The 27545-nt window shown below is 46.7% G+C and overlaps 1 protein-coding gene across 2 annotated transcripts in view; it reads left to right on the forward strand.

The window, feature by feature from the left end:
• The window catches only part of PPP1R1A (protein phosphatase 1 regulatory inhibitor subunit 1A), an 85862-nt gene that overhangs the window by 39940 nt on the left and 18377 nt on the right, over positions 1–27545 (forward strand). For both annotated transcript variants that reach the window (XM_082209064.1, XM_082209065.1), the window contains exon 2: positions 15695–15755. In XM_082209064.1, coding sequence (XP_082065190.1) covers positions 15695–15755 — 61 coding nt within the window. The remainder of the gene's footprint in view (positions 1–15694; positions 15756–27545) is intronic.

Raw genomic sequence — 27545 nt, forward strand, 5'->3', positions numbered from 1 at the left:
TCCTGCTTTGTAAGTTGTTCTGTGATGCTTTCCTGATTGCTGTCTAGCAGTTACTTTTGCCCCATAGCACAACAAAAGTGGGACCAAAATAACAAGAGCAGGCATTTGCCATATGACAAGTTACAGGATTTAGACAGGACATATGCAGATTGGAAACAAAGCAGTGTGCCTCCCCCTAAACGTTTTCAGGCACCAAACAGTATTGAAAGTGGGATGTTGTATAACTGCCCCAATACCAACATGAATGCACAATAAAAAGGACATGTGGAGGGTCAGTAGACACCCAGGAGTAGGGCTGGGTGAGACCTGGTTTTCAACATTGTGATATATCACCAGCTAAACATAATGATATACTGATATATCACCATGTCTGAAATAAGGATGGAGATATGTAGAGGCATTAGCTGGCCTCACAGATTTTCCTACATTGTGGTTTTTGCATAACACACACACACACACACACACACACACACACACACATCATGATTCGCCAGGTCAAAAATGATGAAACCAATATCATGATATGAACTTCAAACTGGTTGGGACAGCTGCTTCCCAAAGTCCAGCAATGCTGGTACATCCAGTCTCCAGGATGAGGACCCCCAAGAATGCTCCACTGCTTGGGGTGGGATATAAAGCTGTCAGTCAAGTCCAACATTCCGAGAGGACTAACTCCCTCTGTGTGGCAGGCAGTTCTGTCAGTTGGTCGGTTGCTGCAAGGAGTGTTAACTGGCAGCTGCTCGGATGCAGTCTTCTCCTGACTCACTACTATCTAGTATATAGTTTATAACCTAAGCCTGCCTTCAGGAACAACTCTGTAAACCTGAATGAATCTGATAGTAAAGTAGTTTATGTTAATATGATTCTGATTCATGTGTGTTTTCTTTAAGAGGGGCAGAAGGGATTATCAACCAGGAAGGTATAATTATTGATAGGACTCAAACGAGTTAGCAACCTGCAGGGGATCGTTTAAACTCTGCTAAATTATATAAACGTTCCCACACTTGGGAGGAATTGGAGAAGCACAGGGCACTCACAAAGCCCCCTTGCCTGCTTCTCAGGGCCTGTCTGTTCCCTATTTTGTTCCTCCTTTCCCGTTGCCTTTGATCGCTCATCAAGGCGTCAAGCGAGGTGTAACATGGCTGGCTGTTGACAGGAGTTAGCCTTGCATGAAGCCTTGATGCCTATTTTGTTGCTGCAAAGCTTCTTTCCGCCCCGCCTCCTCTGACATCCTTCCTGTCCTCCTTGTTCCAAAATGTATTTTCTTGTCAGAAAATGATCCAGCTGGCCCAGGTTCAAGGGAGTGCTGCCCTGAGGGACCTGAAAGTGAACCTTGGGATCCAGCACTTGCCGTGCTGCTTTGAGGAGTTATTCTCATGTTGGCTCTGATTCAGGGGAAGTTAGGCCCCATCTGCACTGAGCACTTGACGCAGTACCATTTCAAACAGCCATGGCTTCCCCCAAAGCATTCTGGGAAGTGTAGTTTCTTTAAGGATGCCAAGAGTTGTTAGGAGACCCCTATTCCCTTCATAGAGCTACGAAGTTCCCGGGGAAGAGCGATTAACGGTTAAACCACTCTGAAGATTGTAGCTCTGTGAAGGGAACAGGAGTCTCCTATCCACTCTTGGCACCCTTAAGAAACTACAGGTCCCAGAATGCCAGTGGGCATGGCCCTGTTCCCTCCCACCCTCCACATGACTTATCATCCCATGACGGGAATGGATGGAAAGAGTTATTGACTGAAGGGAATTTCTGTATGTGCAATAAGAATTAAAACCTTGGCACACCAGCACTGAGCTGTGGGTCAGCCACCCCTGGGCAATTGTTCTAGGTGAGGCATTGATGCTGAGAGAGCAACCTGCATGGACTGGTGGGATCTGCAAGGGATGCAGGAGAATGTGGGTGCCATGTTCTCACTTTAGGGGACCTGGAAGTTGCTGTCTGCTGGCTCGTGCAGTGACTATAGTCTTTCTGGTTCCTGTGTGCATGAGAGAGAGAGAGAGAGAGAGAGAGAGAGAGAGAGAGAGAGAGAGAAAATTCACTGGGCAGAAACTGCATTTCATTTGAAGAGAGCCAGGAGATGGAGAGGAGCTTGGGATCACAGGAGGTGGTTCATGGCTCCTGGGTAGGGGACCTAGTTACTGCGGGGGCTTAGGGATCCAATCAGCAACAAAAAGGGGAAGCTCAGTGGTCATAATATCTAAATAATGTCTCATGATTCCCTGCTCTCTGTATATTCTCTGCTGGAAAACAAATAACAACTATCTTCCCTTTTGGGTGGGGAGCAGGTAAGAGTTGAATCCTCTATTTGGAATTCCAAATGTGGGTTTCCATAGCAACTAGTTTTAGTAAGGAGGTGAGGCAGGGGAGAGAGGCGCCTGGGACCTCCCAATGTTGCAGTTGTCAGAATGCTGCATGGTAAGTCCCTCCTGGAAACATCATTGGCATCTCATTGGTGCCTCCGGGAACTCACATGACCCAACACAGTGCACACATGTACCCCCGGCTCCTGAACTGGCAAGATCTCCTGCACTGGGGAGGGTGAAAGTCCCAAATAATCCTAGCAGTGGAGGGATGCTTGTGGGGAATGTGGAACACAGCAGCATTTGACATGCCCCACAAGGAACATGAATCCGGCAGATGGGGCAGGACTTTACCCTTAGTGATACCCAGTCGGGGAAAATAGGCTCATCATCACCAGATAACACTGCTTCTAGGCTGCACCTACTGTGTCAGATTACAAGCGGTGGTGTGGAAATAATAAGATTGGAAGCTTTCCCCTCCACTGCATATAATCACCTTAATTGCTGATACATAGGCAATTATCATGGCATGGAGAAGGCTAGGCAATAGCTAGGGACATCATGTGCCCTATTCTGCGGTGGATGGTTCTCTGTTTTGAAGGTGTCTTTTATTTGAGTGTTCATTCAGACTTCCTTTTGTGCCACACTTTCCAGGCACAGGTTCATGTTTTAAAGCTCCATGTCTGAGCAGAATTTTTTCTGCCCTGGCACTTTCCCTGGGGAAGCCCGTTATTTACTGCTGAATTGGAGAAAACGACAATCCACAGGAAACGCAATTGTCTCTATTGTTGCCTGTTTTTAAATCCCATGTTAATTGGTCTGAACTTGATATGTCTAATATTGGGTTCTTGCAGGACAACTTCAGTTTTGAGTAGATACCTTCATGTTTGTGTATATACAGTGGTACCTCGGGTTACATACGCTTCAGGTTACAGACTCCGCTAACCCAGAAATAGTACCTCGGGTCAAGAACTTTGCTTCAGGATGAGAACAGAAATTGTGCGGCGGCAGCGGAAGGCCCCATTAGCTAAAGTGGTGCTTCAGGTTAAGAACGGACCTCCGGAACAAATTAAGTACATAACCAGAGGTACCACTGTATATAGCCCAGAGGTTTTCAACCTTTTTGAGTCCATGGCTCCCTTGACAATCTACATTCTCTCTGTGGCACCCCTGTGGGGCTCAGGAGCCCAGTTATGTCACCCTTTGCCTGCAAAGCTAGCAGATTCTCACCCTTTCTCAAACACCCTTCCTTGTGGAGTGTTCCCTCAGCCTCCTCTCCTCTCCCCTTTCCTTGGGAGTCCTCTGGGCAGCTGCCCCTGGTCTCGCCCCAAAGAGAAGTGCCTCCCAGAGGCACCATCAGCCTGTGGAGCTTATAGCCAGGGCTGCTGCAAGAAACAGCTGTGCAAGCTTTTGAGAGGCAAAGATGTAAGAGGGCATCAGGGAAGAGAGGGAAGGGAAGAGGGACAGAGGCCAGCATTGCCCGCGACGCCCGCGACTATCATTCAAGGCACCCCAGGCACAGCAGACTGGTTGAAAACCACTGATATAGCCTGTTTATGGTTTTGTTTCTGTTTGTAGCAATTGGTCTGCTGCTTGGCTGGAGGTCCTGGCTAGCACCTTAGCTTGGTTTTGTAGGTAACAACCCACTGCTATCTGTTCATGTGCCCTTTGCTGGATTCTGCAACTCAGAGGTTACTCAATTATTCATAAATATTGGTTTTTCTCCATTATGTTTACACTTTTGGGCCGATCCCAACCATATCATTAGTAATGTGTACACAGTGTTGAATGATGTCACACGCCGGGTGCCTGTGACCTTGCATTGTGAAATTACCATTTTACAGTTTCACAACAAAATAATCCCAGGGTTCTGGTGCACACGACTGTTTCATGTGGGGTTCAAGGGAGTGCTGCCCTGAGGGACCTGAAAGTGAACCTTGGGTTCCAGCACTTGCTGTGCTGCTTTGAGGAGTTATTCTCATGTTGGCTCTGATTCAGGGGAAGTTAGGCCCCATCTGCACTGAGCACTTGACGCAGTACCATTTCAAACAGCCATGGCTTCTCCCAAAGCATTCTGGGAAGTGTAGTTTCTTTAAGGGTGCCAAGAGTTGTTAGGAGACCCCTATTCCCTTCATAGAGCTACGAAGTTCCCGGGGAAGAGCGATTAATGGTTAAACCACTCTGAAGATTGTAGCTCTGTGAAGGGAACAGGAGTCTCCTATCCACTCTTGGCACCCTTAAGAAACTACAGGTCCCAGAATGCCAGTGGGCATGGCCCTGTTCCCTCCCACCCTCCACATGACTTATCATCCCATGACGGGAATGGATGGAAAGAGTTATTGACTGAAGGGAATTTCTGTATGTGCAATAAGAATTAAAACCTTGGCACACCAGCACGGAGCTGTGGGTCAGCCACCCCTGGGCAATTGTTCTAGGTGAGGCATTGATGCTGAGAGAGCCTCAAAGGAGCCTCAAAGGAGTGTGCAATATTCTCCCCCCCACACACACACACACACAAATTTTATCCTCATAAGAATCCCGCGAGGAAGGTTTGGCTGAGAGGCAGTGGCTGGCCCAAGATCACCCAGTGAGCTTTCATGCCGAGTGGCGACTCAAACCCTGGTCTCCCAGGTCTAATCCAACAACCTAACAATAGCACCACACTAGCTCTTCTGTGTAGAAGCAGGGGTGGGGCTATAATGTATGCCAGGCTGTGACATTGTGGCCCCGTTGCTGCCCAGCTTTGCCCTTACCGTGTTGAGCATGGAGGTCTGAAGAGAGAAGGGTTTGGGCAGGCAGCTGCTCCCACATCTGGGCTCCATGAAATCAGGAAGGGTGCCTTTTTTAAGACCTTGGTGCTTGGCATGCAAAACTCTTGGGAGACTCATGGGGTGGAGCTAGAGACCTGGCCCCACTTCTGCGTCTCATTGGAGCCCGCCCCCCCCCCCCCGAGCCAGCGCATTAGCTGAGCTACTGGCTCTCTTCAGGCATCCACTGCCTGAGTTAAGGAGGCACGTGATGAGGGGAGTGGGGATCAGATTCCCCCCAGTGCTGTTCTGATTGCCCTCCCCAGCATGGAACTCTGCACACATTTCAGAACCCTGGAAAATCAGGATCCTCTAAACCACATGAGGAGGAGCAGACCCCTTGCTTCATATAGTTACCCTTGAACTCCTGGAGGGTGACCCAGAACAACAACAACAGGGGTGGAGGTAGTGAATTCATCCCTGCAGCCCCCCACTTTCAGATTACTTACCCTTCAGGCATTTGCTACCTGGTTTAAGTGGGACCTCCAAAGGCCTGATCTGCTTTGAACCAAAGGGACTGGGCTGAGAAAAACCATATTTGATCAAAACCAATCAAATGTGCCTGGATAGCTCAGTTGGGCAGAGCATGATGCTGGTAATGCCAAGGTTGCAGGTGCGTGGGACAGCTGCATATTCCTGCCTTGCAGGGGGTTGGGACTAGATGATCCTCATGGTCCCTTCCAACTCTACAGTTCTATAAAATAACCTTCCACTGACCAGTGCAGGTGGGGGAGGTAAGGCTCAAGGTTTGCTCTCATCTGTAATGCTCTCTCCCATCAATGCAACGCAGCTCCACACTCAAACTTAAAAAAATAAAAAATAAAAATCTCTTTTTTAAAGGTAAAATACTGACACCTAACAAGATACATGGGCTTATTGCTTGCCATAAGTCTAGACATTCTGGGGAGGCCTGCATTTATTTACAATCTCGGGACTGGATTGTCTGTGTGCCTTACCCCGCTTTCCCAGCTTCTGTGAATGCAGGAGCCTTATTAATAGCTCTAACATAGCACACTTCATCTCCAAAGCACTTTAGAGAGTGAGAGAGAAATAGAGAGTATAATTAATTAATCATTTAATGCTTAGCAGCACTTAAACTGCACGCAGCTCTCCACAAGCGCCCAGGCACACAAAGCGCAGCATAGACGTTAAGCCCTTTGGCGTACTTAACTCTCTCCGAGATTGTGTGGAGCGTGGCCCGGTGCCAGCTAAGGAGAGGGCTGGGAAGACTCAGCTCCCTGGGTGCCTGGGTTATGCCTGTGTGCTGCATCCTGCTACAAAGAATTGGCTAGATCTGTGTGGTCCTTTTATGTGTGTGCTCTTAAAAAAAGAAAACAAATATATTCAGGCATAAAGGTTGCAGCTTGCCTGGTGGGGGCACACAGACCTCTCTTGGACCCCACTTTCCCTTCTGACATTCACTCCAGAGTGCATCTGCCCCCACCCCACAAATCATGCATAATCCCAGAAAATTTCCCGCCCATGTTCTTTTCACATATGTTCTGCTTTGCCCCATTTATGTTTCCATTATTTTCTTTTTAAAAAATGCATTACATTTTGTATGCAAATACGTTACTTACTGTACTATACAACGGTGCTGCTGTAAGTGGTGATTTGTGGACTGGTTCTAGTCTGTGAGTCATCAGCTGCTGCTTCCCAATGACTCCACCACAGTCCAGGTTGGGTGGGATGCTTAGGGACCAGATGTGGAACATGAGGGGCAGAAATTGCCAGTCTAGCACGTTGGATAGCTTGAGAAGCAATCCTGCCACACAAGATGGTCTGAAGGCTCCTTTTAAAGTTCTATAGGGTCCCCCCCCCAGGTTTACAATCTTGTAAAACAAGTACAACAGACAATAGCCACTTTGAATAGCTAGCGTGCAACTGCTGTCAGATTAACATTTGTGAAAACTAATATGCATATTTTGCATAATATATACTGGCGTTTTTATAAGTCAATGGAGAGGTTGTTGTTGTTGTTATATTCAGTGCTTTCTTCTGGGGGGGGGTGCAGGGGTACTCATACCCCTAAACATTTTATGAATCTAATGGGAGAAGAAACTTAAAAAAATTAAATTGTTAGTTTCTTCTCTAGCACGATAATCGTCAGTTCCGTTCCTACAGGACACGTTTCACAGGACACATTTTCAAGATGGAGGGTGAGGGAACAGCTGCAGTCGCCTGCGGTTCCTGCGCAATGTTTGCCATCTTGCCAAAGGTTGCAGGCAGCTTTACCTGCAGCAATTGTATGTTGATTGCCCTCTTAGAAGACAAAGTCCAGCAACTGGAGGAATGTGTAGCTACGCTCCAAAGAATTAGAGAGCTGGAGCTCTTCTTGGAAGCAACAGAAAACACCGTCTCCACCAAGGAGGAGACAGGGGACACCCCTAAGAAGGAGGCTAGTTCACCAACACAGGTGCCAGATATATGGAGAAACATGACTCAAAGAGGTAGGAGGCCCAGGGTTAGCTCTGATTGTTTAGAAATTCACAATCGCTTTGAAGTCCTCTCCCCTAGCATGGAAGACGAAGAACAGACTCCATTTGAGGATCTCTCCCTCATTACAGTCGATCAGGTATATGAAGACGAGCAGCAAAGTCAGTCCTCAGGAAATGTGCAAGCGACCTTGGAACGGACAGCTCATGAAAGAACCCCGACCAAACCTAAGAGGAGGCGTGTAGTGGTGATAGGGGATTCCCTACTGAGGGGAACAGAAGCAGTGATCTGTGGGCCTGACAAGATGTCTCGGGAGGTGTGCTGTCTCCCCGGGGCTAAGATCCAAGATGTAACTGAACAACTGCAAGGAATCATAAAACCCACTGACAAATACCCTTTCCTCTTGGTTCATGTGGGAACCAATGACACTGCAAGCAATAGCCTCCAGAAGATCAAAAGAGACTACGAGGCTCTGGGCAGGAAATTGAAGCAATTAAATGCACAAATTGTCATCTCATCTGTCCTCCCAGTTGAACGACGTGGCCCAGGGAGAGAAGGAAAAATAGTGGAAGTGAACAGCTGGCTTCGCAAATGGTGTAAACAGGAACGGTTTGGATTCTTAGATCACGAACTGCAGTTTCTTGAAGATGGACTTCTGGCAAGTGATGGGCTGCACCTCACAATGGTTGGGAGGAATGTTTTTGCCAAATATCTCAGAAACCTCATCAGGAGGGCTTTAAACTGACTAATATGGGGGAGGGAGACAGTGCTCCTGAAGGTAGGAGTCTATCAATTGATGAAGATGATCATCCAAATGTCATAGACCAAATGGAGCAAACAGCACGCAGACCTAGTGGTGGGAGGAAAAAATCCTTAAATAAGAGACATGTGGGAATGATTAATGGACTTCAATGTCTGTACACTAATGCGCAAAGCATGGGAAATAAACAAGATGAGCTTGAGCTCTTGGTACAGCAAATTAAATATGACATAATAGGCATCACTGAAACCTGGTGGGATAAGTCCCACGATTGGAATGTAATAATGAAGGGATACAATCTATTTCAGAGAAACAGACCAGACAAGAAAGGAGGAGGAGTGGCGTTATATGTCAGGGATGTGTATACCTGTGAAGAGATCCAAAATTTAGAACCTCAAAGCCAAAGTGAGAGCATTTGGGTCAAAATTAAGGGAGAGAAGAATAACAGAGACCTCATTGTGGGAGTTTGCTATAGATCCCCAAGCCAAACGGAGGACATAGATGATGCCTTCCTGGAACAGATGGCCAAGCATGCAAAAGGAAGGGAGATAGTAGTAATGGGGGACTTCAATTACCCGGATATTTGTTGGATGTCAAACTCAGCCAAGAGCATAAGGTCAAACAGATTCCTCACTGGCCTTGCAGACAACTTCATTGTCCAGAAAGTGGGAGAAGCAACAAGAGGAACAGCCATTTTAGATCTGGTCCTAACCAATGTTGATGACCTGGTTAGTGGGGTAGAAGTGGAAGGATCATTAGGCGCGAGTGATCATGCTCTTCTGAAGTTTACTATACAGTGGAAAGGAGCAGCCAAGCATACTAGGACTCAATTTCTTGAGTTTAAGAAAGCCGACTTTATAAAACTTAGGGAAGTGCTGTGTGAGATCCCATGGACAGTAATACTAAAAGGAAAGGGAGTTCATGATGGCTGGGAGTTTGTTAAGAGGGAGATAGTAAAAGCACAACTTCAGGCAATACCAATGGGACAGAAACATGGAAGGTGCCTAAAGAAGCCAGGGTGGCTATCTAAAGAACTTTTAACTGAGTTAAGATTTAAAAAGGATGTGTACAAAAAATGGAAAAGGGGGGAAACCACCAAAGAGGAATTTAAACAAATAGCCAGCACGTGTAGACACAAAGTCAGAAAAGCTTGCTAGAGAGGTTAAAAGCAACAAAAAAGGCTTTTATGGGTATGTTCGTAGCAAAAGGAAGAACAAAGAAACAGTGGGGTCACTCAGAGGAGAAGATGGTGAAATGCAAACAGGGGACACAGAAAGGGCTGAACTCCTTCTTTGCCTCAGTCTTCTCCGATAAAGAAAACAATGCCCGACCTGAAGAATTTGGAACAAATGATTCAGCAGAGGAAACACAGCCCAGAATAACTAAGGAGATAGTACAAGAATACTTGGCTAGTTTAGATGTATTCAAGTCTCCAGGGCCAGATGAACTGCATCCAAGAGTATTAAAAGAACTGGCAGATGTGATCTCAGAACCACTGGCAGTCATCTTTGAGAATTCCTGGAGAACAGGCGAAGTCCCAGCAGACTGGAGGAGGGCAAATGTTGTCCCTATTTTCAAAAAGGGGAAAAGAGAGGACCCAAATAATTACCGCCCAGTTAGTCTGACATCAATACCAGGGAAGATTCTGGAGCAGATCATTAAGCAAACAGTCTGTGAGCACCTAGAAAGGAATGCTGTGATCACCAATAGTCAGCATGGATTTGTGAAAAATAAGTCATGTCAGACTAACCTGGTCTTGTTTTTTGACAGAATTACAAGCCTGGTAGATGAAGGGAACGCAGTGGATGTAGCCTACCTTGATTTCAGCAAGGCATTTGACAAGGTGCCCCATGATATTCTTGTAAAAAAGCTGGTAGCATCTTGACTATGCTACCACTCAGTGGATTTGTAACTGGCTGACTGACCGAACCCAAAGGGTGCTCATCAATGGTTCCTCTTCATCCTGGAGAAGAGTGACTAGTGGGGTGCCACAGGGTTCTGTCTTGGGCCTGGTCTTATTCAACATCTTTATCAACGACTTGGATGATGGACTCAAGGGCATCCTGATCAAATTTGCAGATGACACCAAACTGGGAGGGGTGGCTAACACCCCAGAGGACAGGATCACACTTCAAAACGACCTTGACAGATTAGAGAACTGGGCCAAAACAAACAAGATGAACTTTAACAGGGAGAAATGTAAAGTATTGCACTTGGGCAAAAAAAAATGAGAGGCACAAATACAAGATGGGTGACACCTGGCTTGAGAGCAGTACATGTGAAAAGGATCTAGGAGTCTTGGTTGACCACAAACTTGACATGAGCCAACAGTGTGACGCGGCAGCTAAAAAAGCCAATGCAATTCTGGGCTGCATCAATAGGAGTATAGCATCTAGATGAAGGGAAGTAATAGTGCCACTGTATTCTGCTCTGGTCAGACCTCACCTGGAGTACTGTGTCCAGTTCTGGGCACCACAATTCAAGAAGGACACTGACAAACTGGGACGTGTCCAGAGGAGGGCAACCAAAATGGTCAAAGGCCTGGAAACGATGCCTTATGAGGAACGGCTAAGGGAGCTGGGCATGTTTAGCCTGGAGAAGAGGAGGTTAAAGGGTGATATGATAGCCATGTTCAAATATATAAAAGGATGTCATATAGAGGAGGGAGAAAGGTTGTTTTCTGCTGCTCCAGAGAAGCAGACACGGAGCAATGGATCCAAACTACAAGAAAGAAGATTCCACCTAAACATTAGGAAGAACTTCCTGACAGTAAGAGCTGTTCGACAGTGGAATTTGCTGCCAAGGAGTGTGGTGGAGTCTCCTACTTTGGAGGTCTTTAAGCAGAGGCTTGACAACCATATGTCAGGAGTGCTCTGATGGTGTTTCCTGCTTGGCAGGGGGTCGGACTCGATGGCCCTTGTGGTCTCTTCCAACTCTATGATTCTATGATTCTACCCCCGATGGCAGCCTCATTTCCTGTCACGGTGTTTTCTGAGTCTCAGATGGAATTCTGGATTTGTTGTAGTTTCTGAGTCACCTTCAAAGGTAGCCCTAAGTAGAGCACATTGCAGTAGTCCAAGTGGGAGATAACCAGAGCATGCACCACTCTGGCGAGACAGTCTGCAGGTAGGTAGGTTCTCAGCCTGCATATCAGATGGAACTGGTAGACAGCTGCCCTGGACACATATTTGACCTGTGCCTCCATGGACAGCTGTGAGTCCAGAATGACTCCCAGGCTGTGTACCTGGTCCTTCAGGGGCACAGCTATCCCAGGGAGTCCTCCACACCCGCCTGCCTCCTGTCCCCCCAAAACAGTACTTCTGTCTTGTCAGGATTCAACCTTAATCTGTTAGCTGCCATCCATTCTCCAACCATTTCCAGACACTCACACAGGACAATCACTGCCTTCACTGGTTCTGATTTAAAAAGAGAGGTCATCTGCATACTGATGAACACCCAGCCCAAACACCCTGACGATCTCTCCCAGCGGCTTCATAAAGATGTTAAAAAGCATGGGGGAGAGGACAGAACCCTGAGGCACCCCACAAGTGAGAGTCCAGGGGTCTGAACACCCATCCCCCACCACCACTCTCTGAACACGGCCCAGGAGGAAGGAGAGGAACCACTGCTTAGCATTGCCCCCAGCTCCTCTAGACAATCCAGAAGGAGGTCATGGTCAATGGCAAGGGTCAGCGAACTTTTAAGCTGGGGGCCGGTTCACTGTCCCTCAGACCTTGTGGGGGGCCGGACTATATTTTGAAGGGGGGGAAAATGAATGAATTCCTATGCCCCACAAATAACCCCGAGATGCATTTTAAATAAAAGCACGCATTCTACTCATGTAAAAACATGCTGATTCCTGGTCCGTCTGTGGGCCGGATTTAGAAGGCGATTGGGCCGGATCCGGCCCCCAGGCCTTAGTTTGCCTACCCATGGTCAATGGTGTCAAAGGCCACTGAGAGATGCAGCAGAACCAGGAAACAGCTTTCCCCTCTATCCCTAGCCCACCGGAGATCATGGACCAGTGCAACCAAGGCTTTTTCAGTCCCATGATAAGGCCTGAATCCTGATTGGAAGGGATCCTAGTGGTCTGCATCCTCCAGGAGTTGTTCAGCCACTGAAATTTAGTTCAGCTGCTCCCCTGGGATGTTAGCTGATATTGCCCACACACTTTTGAGCATATTTTCATAACCAGGAGGGATAGAATCTTGATTTAAAAGAAGAAGGAGTGATGCCATGGGTCACATCTGGCTCTCAGCCGCGCAGTTTCCTACTCCTGCTCTTGCCCCAGAGTGTTTGCCCTGAATTCTAAATCTCTGGACCCAGATGGGGCATCCTTCCTAAATCTCTGGAGCTATAATAACAGTAATAATAATTTTATTATTTATACCCCGCCCACCTGGCTGCCATCTTTCCTAATCATGAGGAATGGCATTTGCCGTATAAATTACCTTACACTTCCTACGGTATCTCAGTTAGGCCTTAAATAGGCACTGGTGTGGGTTGTTGCTCTTGTTTTTGGTGATATGTAAATTTTATTTCAACTTACCAGTAATTGGCTTATCAATAAATAAGTTGACAGCCCTAAGGGAGGGAAATAGAGCCTTCTGATTATGCAGTCTCTCATCTGTCCTCTTAGTCGTCTGCGTGTGGACATGGAAAGTGACAAATTGGAGGAGGGTGTCATTCTCACTCAAGCATGCTCAGAGAACATGTGCGCACTTCAGAGAACACTAGTGAGTGTGTGTCTTGTGTGCCTGTGCATCAATGTGTGTGTCAATGTGTGTGTGAGTGCAAAGGATGATGATCTGTCTTCAGGAGTCCTTGATTGTTAGTGCATATTTTGCCTGTAATTCATCCTTCTTCTCTTGCAGAAAATAGTGACTGTTTTCCTTGAAAAAACTGACCCAGATCTTAAGTAGCAGAAGTGAAGCAAATCTAAAGCAAGGTGCCTCTGCCTCTTTTGGTGGTGTGTGTGTTACATTCTTCCTCTTCCACCCCCCACATCCTCATGGTCCCTACACCTCACTGTTCAGAACGGCCCCCTGATCTTCTGCAGAGGCTTTATGAGGGGCTGGAGGGGTCAGGAAAATCCCCTTGCTCAAGCTTCCTTCTTCTCTTGCTGTTTGTGATGCAAGCTAGCATTAATGATGGTGATACTGAGCGGTCATACAGTTATGGAGAAAGGCTTTAAAGTGCACCACACACACTACATGGCTGCAATCCTATAACTTAGGTTCAGCTTGTACAATTATAGTTGATTCAGAGGCCTTGTGCAAGGAACCTACTTTTCCCAAAGATTGGGCTTTCTACACTAAGGAAAGTGATGGGAAAATATCCTGGGAAAGGTAGGATAGCTGCCGTTAAGATGGATTTGGCAGCATCAAATGGCTGAGACTGAATTTAGAGAGGCTGTGTACCACCAAAATGCACATGTCTGCAGCATGGACTGTAATTTGCACCTCCCAGTGACCTCAGAAGCTCATGCAATGAGAAAGCTGCAGTTATTCGGTCAGCGACCAGTGTGTTGGCTGCCATTTTCCCCAGCAGTTGCCTTTCGTGCACCACATGGGTGCCTTCTGCAGACAGCAGGGAACACATTAAACTTTCTGCAATGTTACTATAGGTGTGGAGGGGAAGGAAAGGTGGATCTGATCTTTCAGCTGCCACCAGCTTGATCTCTGTTTGACTCTGGGCTGTGCTCCACTTTCGAAGACCAGGTGAAGAAGTCACTTTTGCGTATGGCGTTATGCAGCTCAGTCTTTGAGTGGCATGTTTCTCAGTCTGTATCTATGTTGACTTCCTCTATCCTACAAATTGGCTTAATGGCTGATTTATCTCTCCAGGGAACCTGGGAGGTGGGGATCTGTCTATGAAACAAGTGCCAGCTAGAGGCCTCCTAACCAGTTGTAGCTCTAAGGCAGGAAATGCCAACCCAGTGCCCTCTATAACATGTGCTACAATTCCCATAAGCCCCCACTAGTATGATCAGTGGTCAGGGATAAGTGAAGCTGTTGTCAGTGGTATCTGGGTGGCACCATCTTGACTTCCTCTGCTCTGGGGTTTGGGTGGGTTCAAGGTGTTCTCAGAAGATTGATTTTAAAATGTGGGAAGCACTGCTTCTCACTTGGACATCAGACACACCTCCCATTGGGATATGGAAAGTCACTTAATTTACCGGTTGGAGGAAAGGGAACTGTCTTATGCTCCTTTTGCCCACCCTCCCCCTACACTTGCAGTAAGGTTGGCACTGGCAATATCATGAAAGAGCACAAACCAGGGATGCAGAACCTGTTGCCCTCATGATGTTGTTGGACTCACAAATTCTGCCAGCCCCTACCAGCATGGCCAATTGTCAGGGTTGAAGGGAGATGTATTTCAGCAACATCTGGAGGGCCATAGATGTCCAGAAGGATATGCTGTGCTCCAGGAGCTGTCTGTTTATGAATGCCACCCTTGTCCCCTACTGAGGTCCATCCTAAACAGGTCTTCTTTGGGATGTCTCTTTGCAAGGAGAGCTGTCAGTCTGGGCACTGAACCTGGGGCACACCATAAAAAGGCTTCTACTGCACCAGTTTCGAGGCGCAGAGAGGAGGGACGGCAGGCTGCTAAGCAGGACCATTGTCAGTCTGCTCGTATGCACATGTTGCATTAGTTCAAGGCGGTTTGCAGATAGATGATGAATAAACTGCACCCAAACAAGAAACCAAGATCTCTGAGTTTAAAAACAACCCAGAACCAGCAGCAGATAAATCAGGCCAGATGGTTACAATATTAGACTAAAAAATATTTTAATCTCACACTGTGGCAACATTAGAAACACAGGCGCTGATTTAAAATGCCTTAGTGTAAATAAACATTTTCATCTGCTGCTCAAAGGGAATTTATCAGAGCAATTCACAGCTATTTAGATCTAAGTAGATACCCTTTGAAAAGAGAATTACGTTTCCTCAGGGGTTGTATTTCCTTATATTGGCAAGGGTATTTGGCCCTCACTGGTAATGGTGGTGCTGCCTCGATTATTTGACACCAGCTTCCAACTGGTAGTTGGCAGACAGAGCCAGCCTGGTGGTCCCCTGGTCTCAAGCCCCCCTCCAACCATGGGCTTAGCTCACGGGGTCATCTTTGACTTAACACCATCTCTCAGCCCAACCGACCTCACAGGGTTCTCTCAGGGATATACGGAGGAGAACTGTGAAAGCCATCATTGGGTACCTTGGTGAAAAGGCATAGTATGAACAGAACAAAATAAAGAAAAGTCACATCCTGTGGCTTTGTAGTTGCTGTCCATTTATTGCCTGTCTCTCTACCCATTTTGCTATATTTAAGTGTTTGGACAAAAGTGGTTCTGAGTGCCTAACGCCCCCCCCCCCTCTTTTTTCTTATAGATCCGAAGACGTCGCCCAACTCCAGCTACCTTGGTCTTGAGCAGTGACCAGTCATCTCCTGGTGAGAGCCAAAACATACTCATTCATATTTTGGGGTGTCTCACTAGTTTGTGGGAGCAGCGGCTATGTTGCTCCATGGGGCTAGACGGTTTAAGCATATTATACCAATCTTGGCCCAACTGCACTAGCTGCCAATTAGTTTCTGGGTCTGATTCAAAGTGTTGGTTTTGACCTATAAAGCCTTAACCAGCTGATGACTGCAATACCTGAAGACTGCCTCTCCCCATATAAACCAGCCCAGACCCTGCAGTCATCACCTGAGGACCTTCTTTGTGTGCCTCCTCCAAGGCAGGTCCGGAGGGTGGCAGCACAAGAATGGGCCTTCTCTGCAGTGGCTCCCTGTCTGTGGAATTCTTTCCCCAGGGAGCCTTACCTGGTGCCTTCGTTATACACCTTTAGGCGCCAGGTGAAAACATACCTCTTCAACCAGGCCTTTGGCCAACTGACACCCTTTTAAATGTGTTGTAGGGGGATTATTATTATTGGTTCTTATTTTTTATTATGTATTGGGGGGTATTGTATTTTTATGTTACGAGTCACCCTGAGATCTACAAATGGAAGGTGGTATGCAGATTTCATAAATAAATAAAATGTTGCAAGGTGTTTGTTGTTGGCCTGTGTCTCCCTGCTGGCTTTTTGAGAGGTCTTCTTCTTTTTTGGCAATCACTCATAGCTGAGTAAGATGGACCTAGTGCAGGAAGGTGGACAACCTACAGCCCTAGAGCTGCATAGGGCCTTCAGCTGAAATCTGTTACCTCACCCTGCCCTCAATAGTTTAGGACCAGGCTCTTTGAAGGACTTCCTGTACCCATATGCAGCTACCTGGACTTTAAAATTGGTCTCAGAGGTCTTGCTCACGTTTCCTTTCATCAAGATCTATTAAACTGGCAGTGACTAGAGAAGGGTCTTCTCAGTGTTGGCTCTGCACCTGTGGAGCTCCCTCCCGAGGGATACGTGCAGCTTCTTTCTACCACAGTGCTATGAAACACCCTCCCTGGGGCAGTGTCTTGCCCCTCTTGATTTCTTTCCATTGAGTTTTTTACCTGTTTTTCTTGTGGAAGGGTTACATGTTTTGTGGAGGTATTGCCTGCTTTTTTGTGCATTTTTGGTTTTTATTTTGCAGTGTGTGTTCAGTATTTTTTGACTGGTTCTTTGTGGGGGGGGAGAGATGTGGGTTCTGAGCATCACCAACTTTTCTTTCTGTGAAATGGGCATTTTGTGATGCTCTCAACAGTTTTTTCTTAGATTTCCACGTGCCCCCCCCTCTCCAGGTCCAGAATGTTTGCCCTCCCCCATCATTCTTGCACATTGGAGCCCCAAGATGCTTTTGATAAATTTAGGAGAGAACCTCCAGAAAGTGACTTTTATGGCTGAGTGGGGATTTGAACCCTGGTCTCCAAGGTCCTAGTCCAGTCCTCTAACCGCTACGCCACAGTGGGTCTCTGGATATCCCTTGTGGGTTGCTGCCCCAAAGACAAGAGTGGGAAAATTCAGCTGAACTGGACAAACAGGAAAGCATCTTCTTTCTTAGCAGGGAGCAACATCTCTGGGGAAAGACCTCACTTGTTGTCTGTGCAGGCCTCTCCTTCCTTTCCCTTTCCTGTCAGTCTCCCACAGCTGCAGCCGGCCTGCACAAGACTTGACAGTCTCAGTCTCTGGTTGCATTCTCTGGCTTTTCTTGCCTGCTAGATAATTGACCGCCTGTCTGACCTGTGTTTCTCTCTGCTTCCTTGTCTGTCTGAATATTTAGGAAGTTGTCATGGCGGATTGTTGATTTGGCAAATAACGCTGAGAGCAAGCAATGGTCAGCAAGCCACGACATCTTTTTGTTGGTGGGGGAAGGGAGGGTGACTGGAGAAGCCTCTGGTGCCAAAGGGGGCATTATTTTCTTAGATTAGGAGCTAGGAGGAATCTGGAGTTCAAGGCTGGACAACACTGGGATTTTAATGGGACTCATCTTAATGCTGGCTCAGTTGGTTAGAGCGTGATGCTGATAATGCCAAGGTAGCAGCTTTAATCCCTGGACGGGACAGCTGCATATTCAGGTTGTACCAGATGATCCTCAGGGTCCCTTCCAACTTCTATGAATCTGTAAGGGCAGCCTGTGTAGATGACACCTCAATGGAGCTCAGTGGCAGAGCCCCTCTTTTACGTGCAGGAAGTCTGTGGTTCTACTCCTGGCATCTCCAGGCAGGGCTGGGAAAGGGAGCCTGTCTGAAGCCCTGGAGAACCGCTGCCAGTCACCAGGCTTGATGTCTGGTTTGGTGTAAGGCAGCTGCCTCTGGTCCACTAGGATTATATTGGGGTCAGAATGGATCACAATGACAGGATTGATCCAGGGGAATTTTGTACTTATTTGAATGCAACACCTGCCCCCCGCCGCCCCAGTGTGGGGGCCTATCGTCACCTTCATGGGGTAAGCATGGATTACTAAGGCGTGTTGAATTTTTAGACTTTCAAATTCCAAGAATGAGGGGTGCTAAAAAGTTGGGGAATTCAAAATATATTTTGCTTAAATTAATTATTCTTGCTTGATAAGTAAAAAGTGTGTAAAATTGCATAGAAATCATTAACAATGATTGCCAAGTACTTGCAGTTATATTATTAATTAATTAATTAGCATTATCTGACATTTTCAGAAGGTAAAATTAAATTTCTTTGGTTGTCTGAAAGCGGTTTATGTGTTTCTTCATCAAACATAGACTTATGAAGTTAACTGTTGTCCAATCATAAAAATAATAGCAAATTTTAATTACTCACATCCAAAAACATATTTTTAAGACCACTCACTGAATAAATTCATAAAAATTCAGTTTTACCTCTAAAACAACACACCCTAATAGATGACTACATTTGACTCCGCAACTGGAGACCCCTCCATGGATGGAACTGCCAAGATGCTCATGCTCACCCTTAGAAGACCTCTTGGACCAATCCATTCTGTAAAGGAAAGTGTTGCTATCCCATTAAGGACACTGGCTCCCTCTAGCAAGCTGACAAATGTCAGCGACATTCTGCTGAGCATGGCAGACTTGGTAAAAGCAACCTCTCTTAGATGATCAAATATGACCGAGTCCCTCCAGGACTCCTAAGGACATAGCATATTCCTAAAATCCTCAAGATTTTGGTGCCCCAGAGTGGGAAATGGGCAGCACTGTTCCAGGAACAGCCTTGCTATACTTTTTACTGGAGGGAAATATGCTTTGGCCTAGAGGGAGCTCTGTTTGAGCAGTCTATGAAAGATATCCATCACAGAAAAAGGATGCATGGCAACATGGTTATTTCCAAGATGTCCAAAGCAAAAAACATTGCACTGTACTGCTTAGGTGCTGGTGCAGCCGCTGATGCCAGCTGGCTGAGCTGACATCATGGCATGGCAAGTCCATAAACATAGCAATTGCTCAGGGAGAAAGAAAGTCTGTAGTTCAGGTTCCATGAGGGAAGTGAAAGGTGTCGGCTTGGCTGAGCTTAAAACCCCTCGCATACAGAAGGAGCGGATACCTGTGGACCTCCAGATGTTGCTGGGCTTCCATCAGCCCGAGATAAATGTTCAAAGGTCTATGAGAGTCACAATCCAGCAACATCTGGAAACCACAGGTTCCCCACTCCTGCTCTAGGGACAGGAGCACTTGTCTGAGAAAGAGGAACCTGAGGATAGTGGATCTTCTGGACAAAGGCAATGAAGAATTGAGGTGAGAAGGGGCCGACGAGAGAGGGAGCTCTGAGGAAGTGCTTCAGGTTAAGATGTAGGCTGCAAGGAATTGGAAAAGGGTACAGAAGGAATGCCAAGGGAGGTGGCCAAGGGTTAGGGTGGCTGACATAATAAGGAGGTATCCAAGGAAATAACTTCAGTACGGTGCCTTGGGACAATAGCAGCTCAGCATTGTTGGCAGGCAGGCAGGAAAGGGAGGAAGCCAAGAAGGGCCCAGTCTCTGTTTTGTCTTTTTAGATACCCCCCCCCCAAAGGTCCTGCAAGGCAATTCTTGGCAAAATTGATAATATGGCATACCGATCTATAAAACCCTCAACCATGAAAGTTCATGAGGCACAATACCTCTAAATCTAAGTGGCTTTGGGGCTTCAAGGCTTCAGAACAGGGGTCCTCAAACTAAGGCCCGCAGGCCAGATTCGGCCCCCCAGGCTCCTCAATCTGGCCTGCCAGCCAAAACGCCACGCTGTGCGAGGACTGACAGAGCGGGCTCAGATTTGCTCCTCTCTGTGATGAGGGGAGACGCATCTCCTCGCCTGCTGGATTTCTGCCTCTGGGCAGCCGTGACTAGACACAATTCTTATGTTCTTAGTGCTTATGATATTATTTTGGCTTTCTGGAGGACTAGATGAATTGCTGCGTGTGTGTGTTTATTTGGATTTATATCCTGTCTTTCCTCCCCAAGGAGCTCAGGGTAGATTTATATACAGTATATACCGTATTTTTCAGTGTATAAGACGCCCCCTATTTTGAGGGACTCCGATTTAAGAAAATGGGGGAAAAGATCTATCCGTGTATAAGACACCCCCAAATTTTGGACATTATTTTTTTGGTAAAACAACCTAGCCTTATACACAAAAAATACAGTATATGGAATAGTCTGTGATGTTTTGGATCTTTTTAGGTGTGGTATGTTTGGACCGTAATCGGGGTGGGGTTTTTTTCTTCTTTTACTTCTTGTCTTTTTAACATTTTCAAGTTGTGTTTAAACATTTCTTGTGACATTGTCCAGAGAGCCATGTTACAGGGCAATTAATGAATAAGTGAATGTAAGTGCATGTATTGTATTGAGCAGACGTATAGCAGCCAGAGGTCCAACCTTCCATCCTCCCCAAGAGGGAGGAAGCTTGGGACTCACAAGAACTCTGCTTATACAATATTGTATTAAACAGCTGCACAACATGGATAAAATGCAACTGGTGGTTGCATTTCTACCACCCCTGATTAAACAAAGTCTAGCTATCAGATTTCTGTCTCACATACTGGTGTTAAAATGCACATTGTTCTGCCCGGAGACTGAGGTCCAGCGCCGAGGGCCTTCTTGCGGTTCCCTCATTGTGAGAAGCAAAACTACAGGGAACCAGGCAGAGGGCCTTCTCGGTAGTGGCGCCCACCCTGTGGAACGCCCTCCCATCAGATGTCAAAGTGGTAAACAACTACATGACATTCAGAAGACATCTTAAGGCAGCCCTGTTCAGGGAAGTTTTTAATGTTTGATGTATTACAGTATTTTAATATTTTTTTGGAAGCTGCCCAGAGTGGCTGGGGAGGCCCAGCCAGATGGGCGGGGTATGAATAATAATAAAATAATAATAATAATAATAATAATAATTATTATTATTATTATTATTATTATTATTATTATCATTATTATTAGCTGTGCTAGGGCTTATTCTCTCCCTCCCTCCCTCCCTCCCTCCCTCCCTCCCTCCCTCCCTCTCCCATTCCTGCCTCCCCACTCTACTTGTTGGATTGTTTCTGCAGTATTATTTGAGATACGGGATGCTGGTGGTGCTGTGGTCTAAACCACTGAGCCTCCCCACAATGTTGCTCTGTCCCAGTTCCTGCCAACCTAGCAGTCGAAAGCACACCAATGCAAGTAGATAAATAGGTACCACTGTAGCAGGAAGATAAACAGTGATTCCATGCGCTCTGGTTTTCGTCATGGTGTTCCATTGCACCAGAAGCAGCTTAGTCATGCTGGCCACACGACCCAGAAAGCTGTCTGTGGACAAACACCGGCTCCCTTGACCTGAAAGCGAGATGAGTGCTGCAACTCTATAGTCGCCTTTGACTGGACTTAACCATCCAGGGGTCCTTTACCATTTACCTTTAATTGTTTGAGATACATTATTGCTTTTCCTAGTTGGGTTGAGCTCCTGTATATTTAACAGTGCATGACAGGCAGAAGCCTGCTAAATGTATTCTTCATTCATACCTGGGGGGGGGGGGGGAATCTCTTTGATTTCTGCCTGCCATGCAGCTAAATGCACAGGAACACTCCTAGGAAAAACAGATCACATCTATGATTGTTACAGGCATTTTGCAGCTACATTGCAGGTAGAAATTCAACAAAATTCATCATATTTTTTTCAAAATATAGTCTGGCCCCCAACAGTGTCTGAGGGACAGTGAACTGGCCCCCTGTTCAAAACGTTTGAGGACCCCTGCATCAGAAGAGTGACTAGAAGAGTGACTAGTGGGGTGCCACAGGGTTCTGTCTTGGGCCCGGTCTTATTCAACATCTTTATCAACGACTTGGATGATGGACTCAAGGGCATCCTGATCAAATTTGCAGATGACACCAAACTGGGAGGGGTGGCTAACACCCCAGAGGACAGGATCACACTTCAAAACGACCTTGACAGATTAGAGAACTGGGCCAAAACAAAAAAGATGAACTTTAACAGGGAGAAATGTAAAGTATTGCACTTGGGCAAAAAAAATGAGAGGCACAAATACAAGATGGGGGACACCTGGCTTGAGAGCAGTACATGTGAAAAGGATCTAGGAGTCTTGGTTGACCACAAACTTGACATGAGCCAACAGTGTGACGCGGCAGCTAAAAAAGCCAATGCAATTCTGGGCTGCATCAATAGGAGTATAGCATCTAGATCAAGGGAAGTAATAGTGCCACTGTATTCTGCTCTGGTCAGACCACACCTGGAGTACTGTGTCCAGTTCTGGGCACCACAATTCAAGAAGGACACTGACAAACTGGAACGTGTCCAGAGGAGGGCAACCAAAATGGTCAAAGGCCTGGAAACGATGCCTTATGAGGAACGGCTAAGGGAGCTGGGCATGTTTAGCCTGGAGAAGAGGAGGTTAAGGGGTGATATGATAGCCATGTTCAAATATATAAAAGGATGTCACATAGAGGAGGGAGAAAGGTTGTTTTCTGCTGCTCCAGAGAAGCGGACACGGAGCAATGGATCCAAACTACAAGAAAGAAGATTCCACCTAAACATTAGGAAGAACTTCCTGACAGTAAGAGCTGTCCGACAGTGGAATTTGCTGCCAAGGAGTGTGGTGGAGTCTCCTACTTTGGAGGTCTTTAAGCAGAGGCTTGACAACCATATGTCAGGAGTGCTCTGATGCTGTTTCCTGCTTGGCAGGGGGTTGGTCTCGATGGCCCTTGTGGTCTCTTCCAACTCTATGATTCTATGATTCTATGATTCTATGAGAATGACTTCTGTGGTCTTCCTATTAAAGGACCAGGGAGATGGATTTTGTGTGTTCCGACTGAGACCCTCATGGGAGCACCTGCATGCTTTAGGGCTAAGTAGCGCTGCCTATGGCAAATGTTTGTTGAATACCACCATGTGTATAGAAACTAGCCCACTGTGCAAAGATAAAAGCACACTGGGTGCCCTCTGGCTGAAAAAGGTTCCCCACTCCTGTCTTAGGAAATGGGGCAGCTGATAATACAATATTCATTTGCATCACAAATCAGGAAAGTAATCAACACAGCCTGGGCAGGCATGACCTTAGCTGCCTTCCCACTCTACTGGAGTGGGTGGGGGTAGGATGTTATGAACATTTGCATGCTACTGCATCAAGAAGGGTTACACACACACACACGTGTGTGTGTGTGTGTGTGTGTGTGTGTGGATGATTTAGCAACAAACAGCAGTTAAATTCCTCTAGCTGCATAGAATCATAGAATCATAAATTAAAGCTCTTTTATCTCAAGGCTAAGCAGCTCCCTGGAGCTGATAGGTGAACCCACTTTATTCTGCTGGTAATTGCTCAGTCTCCTTCACTCACTGCTTTGCATCTATGATACTCTTTTAGAAACACAATGGAGGGAAGAAGGGGTTTGAATATATCACTCAGTAAGGAAGGTTCTGTGCTCCATCTCTTAGCATGAAAGGGGTCAGCCTCAGCAGTTGTGAGTCATGCTTCATCAGCCAGGAGAAAATATCCTCCTCGGAGAGATGGAAAGTGGCAAGAATGAATTCAAAGGTGTGGGTGGGTGGACTACCTCTGCTATGCTGGCCCCCCCACCCCACCAGTCCTGGATAACTCCCCACCCTAACTTTTTTCATTTCAGCACCACAATACATTTTGCTGCTGCCATTGTTAAACAACTGGCATTCCGAAAGCCATGCCTGTCTACTTCAGATCACAAAGATATCAGCCAGTAGATCCAGAACAACCTTCTGGCCACCCCTGATTTAGATGGCTATGCCTTCAGTCATACATTCAGGCTAACTGGCCTTTTCCCAGCCCTTCCAGCACCCTGGAACAAGGTGATTTGTGCCACTGATGTGCCTATCTTTCTATACAGCGGGGGGGGGGGGGATGAGGGACATCCATGGATCTCCAGATATTACTGGACTATGACACCCATCATCTCTGACCATTGGCCATGCTGACTGGGGCTGATGGGAGTGGGAGGGCTACAGCTCTCCCACCCCTGTAATATAAAGTGTTCAGAAAATATTGGACTTGTTCACCATAACGAGCCAATTTCTCCTACTACCTGGAGCCAGCCCTGCTTTGTGGGAAGTTCTACCTGGAGCCACCCTACCAAGTTCATTTTCAAAGTTAAGAGAAAGGTGATTTGCTTATGCTTGCTTGAACAAGCTGCACGTCAGATGTCTCAATGGTCTTATGTTCGCAGGAATGCAAGGAAAAGCTAGTTTAGGCAATCTTCCTGTAGAGAAGGAACCAACTCCCATCCGTCCCAGCCAACATGGACATGGGTGATGGGATTTGTAGTCCCGACACATCTGGAGGGCACCAGGTCCTTCATCCCTGCTGTAGAACTTGTCTGGCAGTGCCTTCTTCTAAAAACACCCTTGATTGCAAGATTATCATATGACTGTGAGTGCCAATCATCCTGGGCTAGACTGAATTTTCCTCCCTGCCAGGAATGCTCATTTGAGAACAAAAAATGCTGGGGTTGAATGAGGCCCCCCAAAAAGGCTTTCTCTGCCTTTTTATGGGAGTTGCAAATGCAAACTAGATTAAACTTGCTCTGTGTTATTATCTAGCACATCTAAAGTGCAAGTCTTCTTCCTACCACGCAAAGCAGATTGGCTGAGAGAGAGAGAGAAAATGCTGCAGTCTTGCAAGCACACAACACATGCGCCTGTATCATGCTCTGATTACGGTTTCCACACAGTGTTTCTTCAACTCCCTCTCCTGACATAAACCAGCACCCCCCCCCCTTCTGCCAGGAGGCACCTGTGTTTGATCTTCAAATGGAGCAGAGATAATCTGAAAGCCAAGAAATTACACGCTCCTCTTTGTGAATTCCAAAACCATCCCTTCCTCTGAGACCCAACAGCCACAGCAGCAGAAAAGAAGAAAATGTGTTTGTTAAATTGGGGGGGGGGGGAGAGAGAGAGAGTATGCCACTGTATGGAGTCGCTGCTACAGTGCACATAAATATTGAATGCTGTGCTGAGCCCCCTCTGGTAGCATAATATGAAGTCAGATCTCAGATGGAGGATATGTATAAACAGGTTCTGTTTCTGAAGGAGCAATTCTGAAGGCTAAACTCAGGATCTCTGGTTTCCAGGGTTGTGTCTTTTTGCCTGAAGATGGAATGTAGCATTTGTAAGGCAGTAGAGATGCTTTGGAAGTTCCTGGCCAGTATAAATGCATGCTTATTCTTCACCAGGAAGCAGCAAGTTATTAGGTGGATTACTCAGTAGATTTCCCCTTTCAATGCCACATCTGTCTTCAGCCTGAGTGAACAGGTGGGGGTGGGGTGGAGGAAAGACATGGACTGTCCAGACAGCCAAGACTGGTCCCTTTCCCCTTCCTGCCCCACACCACCAGCCCATACTCTTCTGAGGCCAATGGAAGCTGGCCTTCTGCAGGGCCAGGGGCAGGGAGAGCATCCCTCCTTGCAGCAGAGGCGGATTTAGGGCCCCACACCTAGGGGGCGCTGCAGGGCATTGCAACCAAGACATAGTGAATTGAGTAGAATGGAAGGTGAGAGGTGGGGGGGGGAGCTCTGAATTTTGGCCTTGCAGAAGGTGCCACTGAAATGTGAAAGACCCAAGTCCTACCCTGTTGTCAGCACTGGATTAAGATACAGTGAGGCCCCAGGCCATGTGGAGTTTAAGAGGTCCGTAGTGGTGCTAAAATCAATGCTATTTTTGGTATATATTTTTGGTCCTATCAGAACAATTGTGTCTATTTTAGAGTCTCTTTCCCCAGTTTCCTTTAATTTTTTAAAAAGCCAATTATGTAAGACTTGAAATTCAGTAAAAATGTCAACTTAGTGTAAGTTTTACTCAGCATAGACCCACTGAAATTAATGAACATATGACTTAAGTTAGGGTTATTCATTTCAAAAGGTCTACTATGAGTAAAATTTAGCTGAATGCAAACCCTCATATTTAGAGGTCATTCATAGTCTGAGGCCCTAGCCTGTTGTTTGCTTAGGTTGCCCATAAATCCGCCACTGCCTTCGCTCCCTGGGAGTGGGCTGTTTTTCACTGCGGCTGCAGTACAGGAGAAAAGGTTAACCCTCCCTCATGCACCATGATTTTGAGCCTAATCTCCACCCCCACCCTGCCTCAGAAAAGTGGGGGGAGGTACAATTAATGCACTCACAATTCTTTTATTCTTTTAAGTGTTCATTCGGACCCTTTTCTCCATCAAATTCTCTATATTGCTTCTGGGCAGGTTTGCTTAACACTGCAGTTGTGCAGCGTCTTCAGACGTTGTAGGGGTTCTCGTAGCTCAAAACCAAAGAGACAGTTTTTATGAAACACATTTTCCTCCATGATTATTCCTAAGCCTGTATATCTCACAAAAGGTGTATTTGTAGCTGACTTTATAAAAGAAAAAGCGGCACAGTTCAGATCATTGCTGAATGGGCCGTGCCCTCTGGCAGACTCTGTTTGGGTTAAGTCCCATTCCCTTACAATCTGTTTAATCCTGCTTGGTGTCTAGTAGCATGTTGGAGCTGTGAGTTTCTGGGATCCTGCCGGAATGGTTTCTGGTCTGCTGGAGTTACAGAAGGGGAGCCTGGTAGTCCAGCAGTGTTCTAGTTCCCATGACAACACCCTCTTACGTTTCCTGGGTGACAGAGCCGCTCCAAATTAGGTACCCTGTGTGGTGTGTGAAATATTAGAGGCTGTGTCAAATGTTTGCCTCTTTAGCTTTCTATTTAGCAAAAGTCATGCTTTTGAAGGGGAAGATGCATCCTGAACACACCTATAATGTTGAAATCATGGAGGGTAAATGAAGCAGCCCTCAGGAAGTATTGCCCTTATTCCTAACACATTGTTGTGCACCAACACTATCTCCAAGCAGTGCAAGATTCCAGGGGTTACAGCCGTTTACCCAGGGTTCGTGTTTCCTTTTGGGAATGAGGCATGGCAGAGACTGTGGTGTCTTTGTGATATAAGGCTTCTTTACGCATATATACAACCCGAGCCTACAATGGAGGGGTTCCCAGCATCAACACCCCAAAGGGGTATTGTTTCTTTGATAGCTGCAACCATGGATTCAAGCAGAAATCAGCCATGTCTCTCTGACCCTCTGCTTGCTCCTTTTTCCTCTCCCTCACATCACACAGAACTAAACTCTGAACTCTGGGTTTTGTTCTTACCACTATCTCATTGCTGGAGGAGGGACCCCACCCATTTGTCACCCACAGTGGCTGAGGGGTGTGTGGCCCGGACGCATTTTGGGGAGGGGGTGCAACTAGGCACCCCCATGATAGGCTCCCCCATTGGAGCCTGGCTCTGGTGGGCGAGGGAGCTGCCTGGGGGTGGAGTGCAGGAGAGTCAGCCACAGTGCTGCCTCTCTTCTCAACTGTGTGCCTGGCTGCAG

The sequence above is a fragment of the Podarcis vaucheri genome, assembly GCF_965113315.1.
Source record: "Podarcis vaucheri genome assembly, chromosome: 2".
NCBI classification, from domain to species: Eukaryota; Metazoa; Chordata; class Lepidosauria; order Squamata; family Lacertidae; genus Podarcis; species Podarcis vaucheri.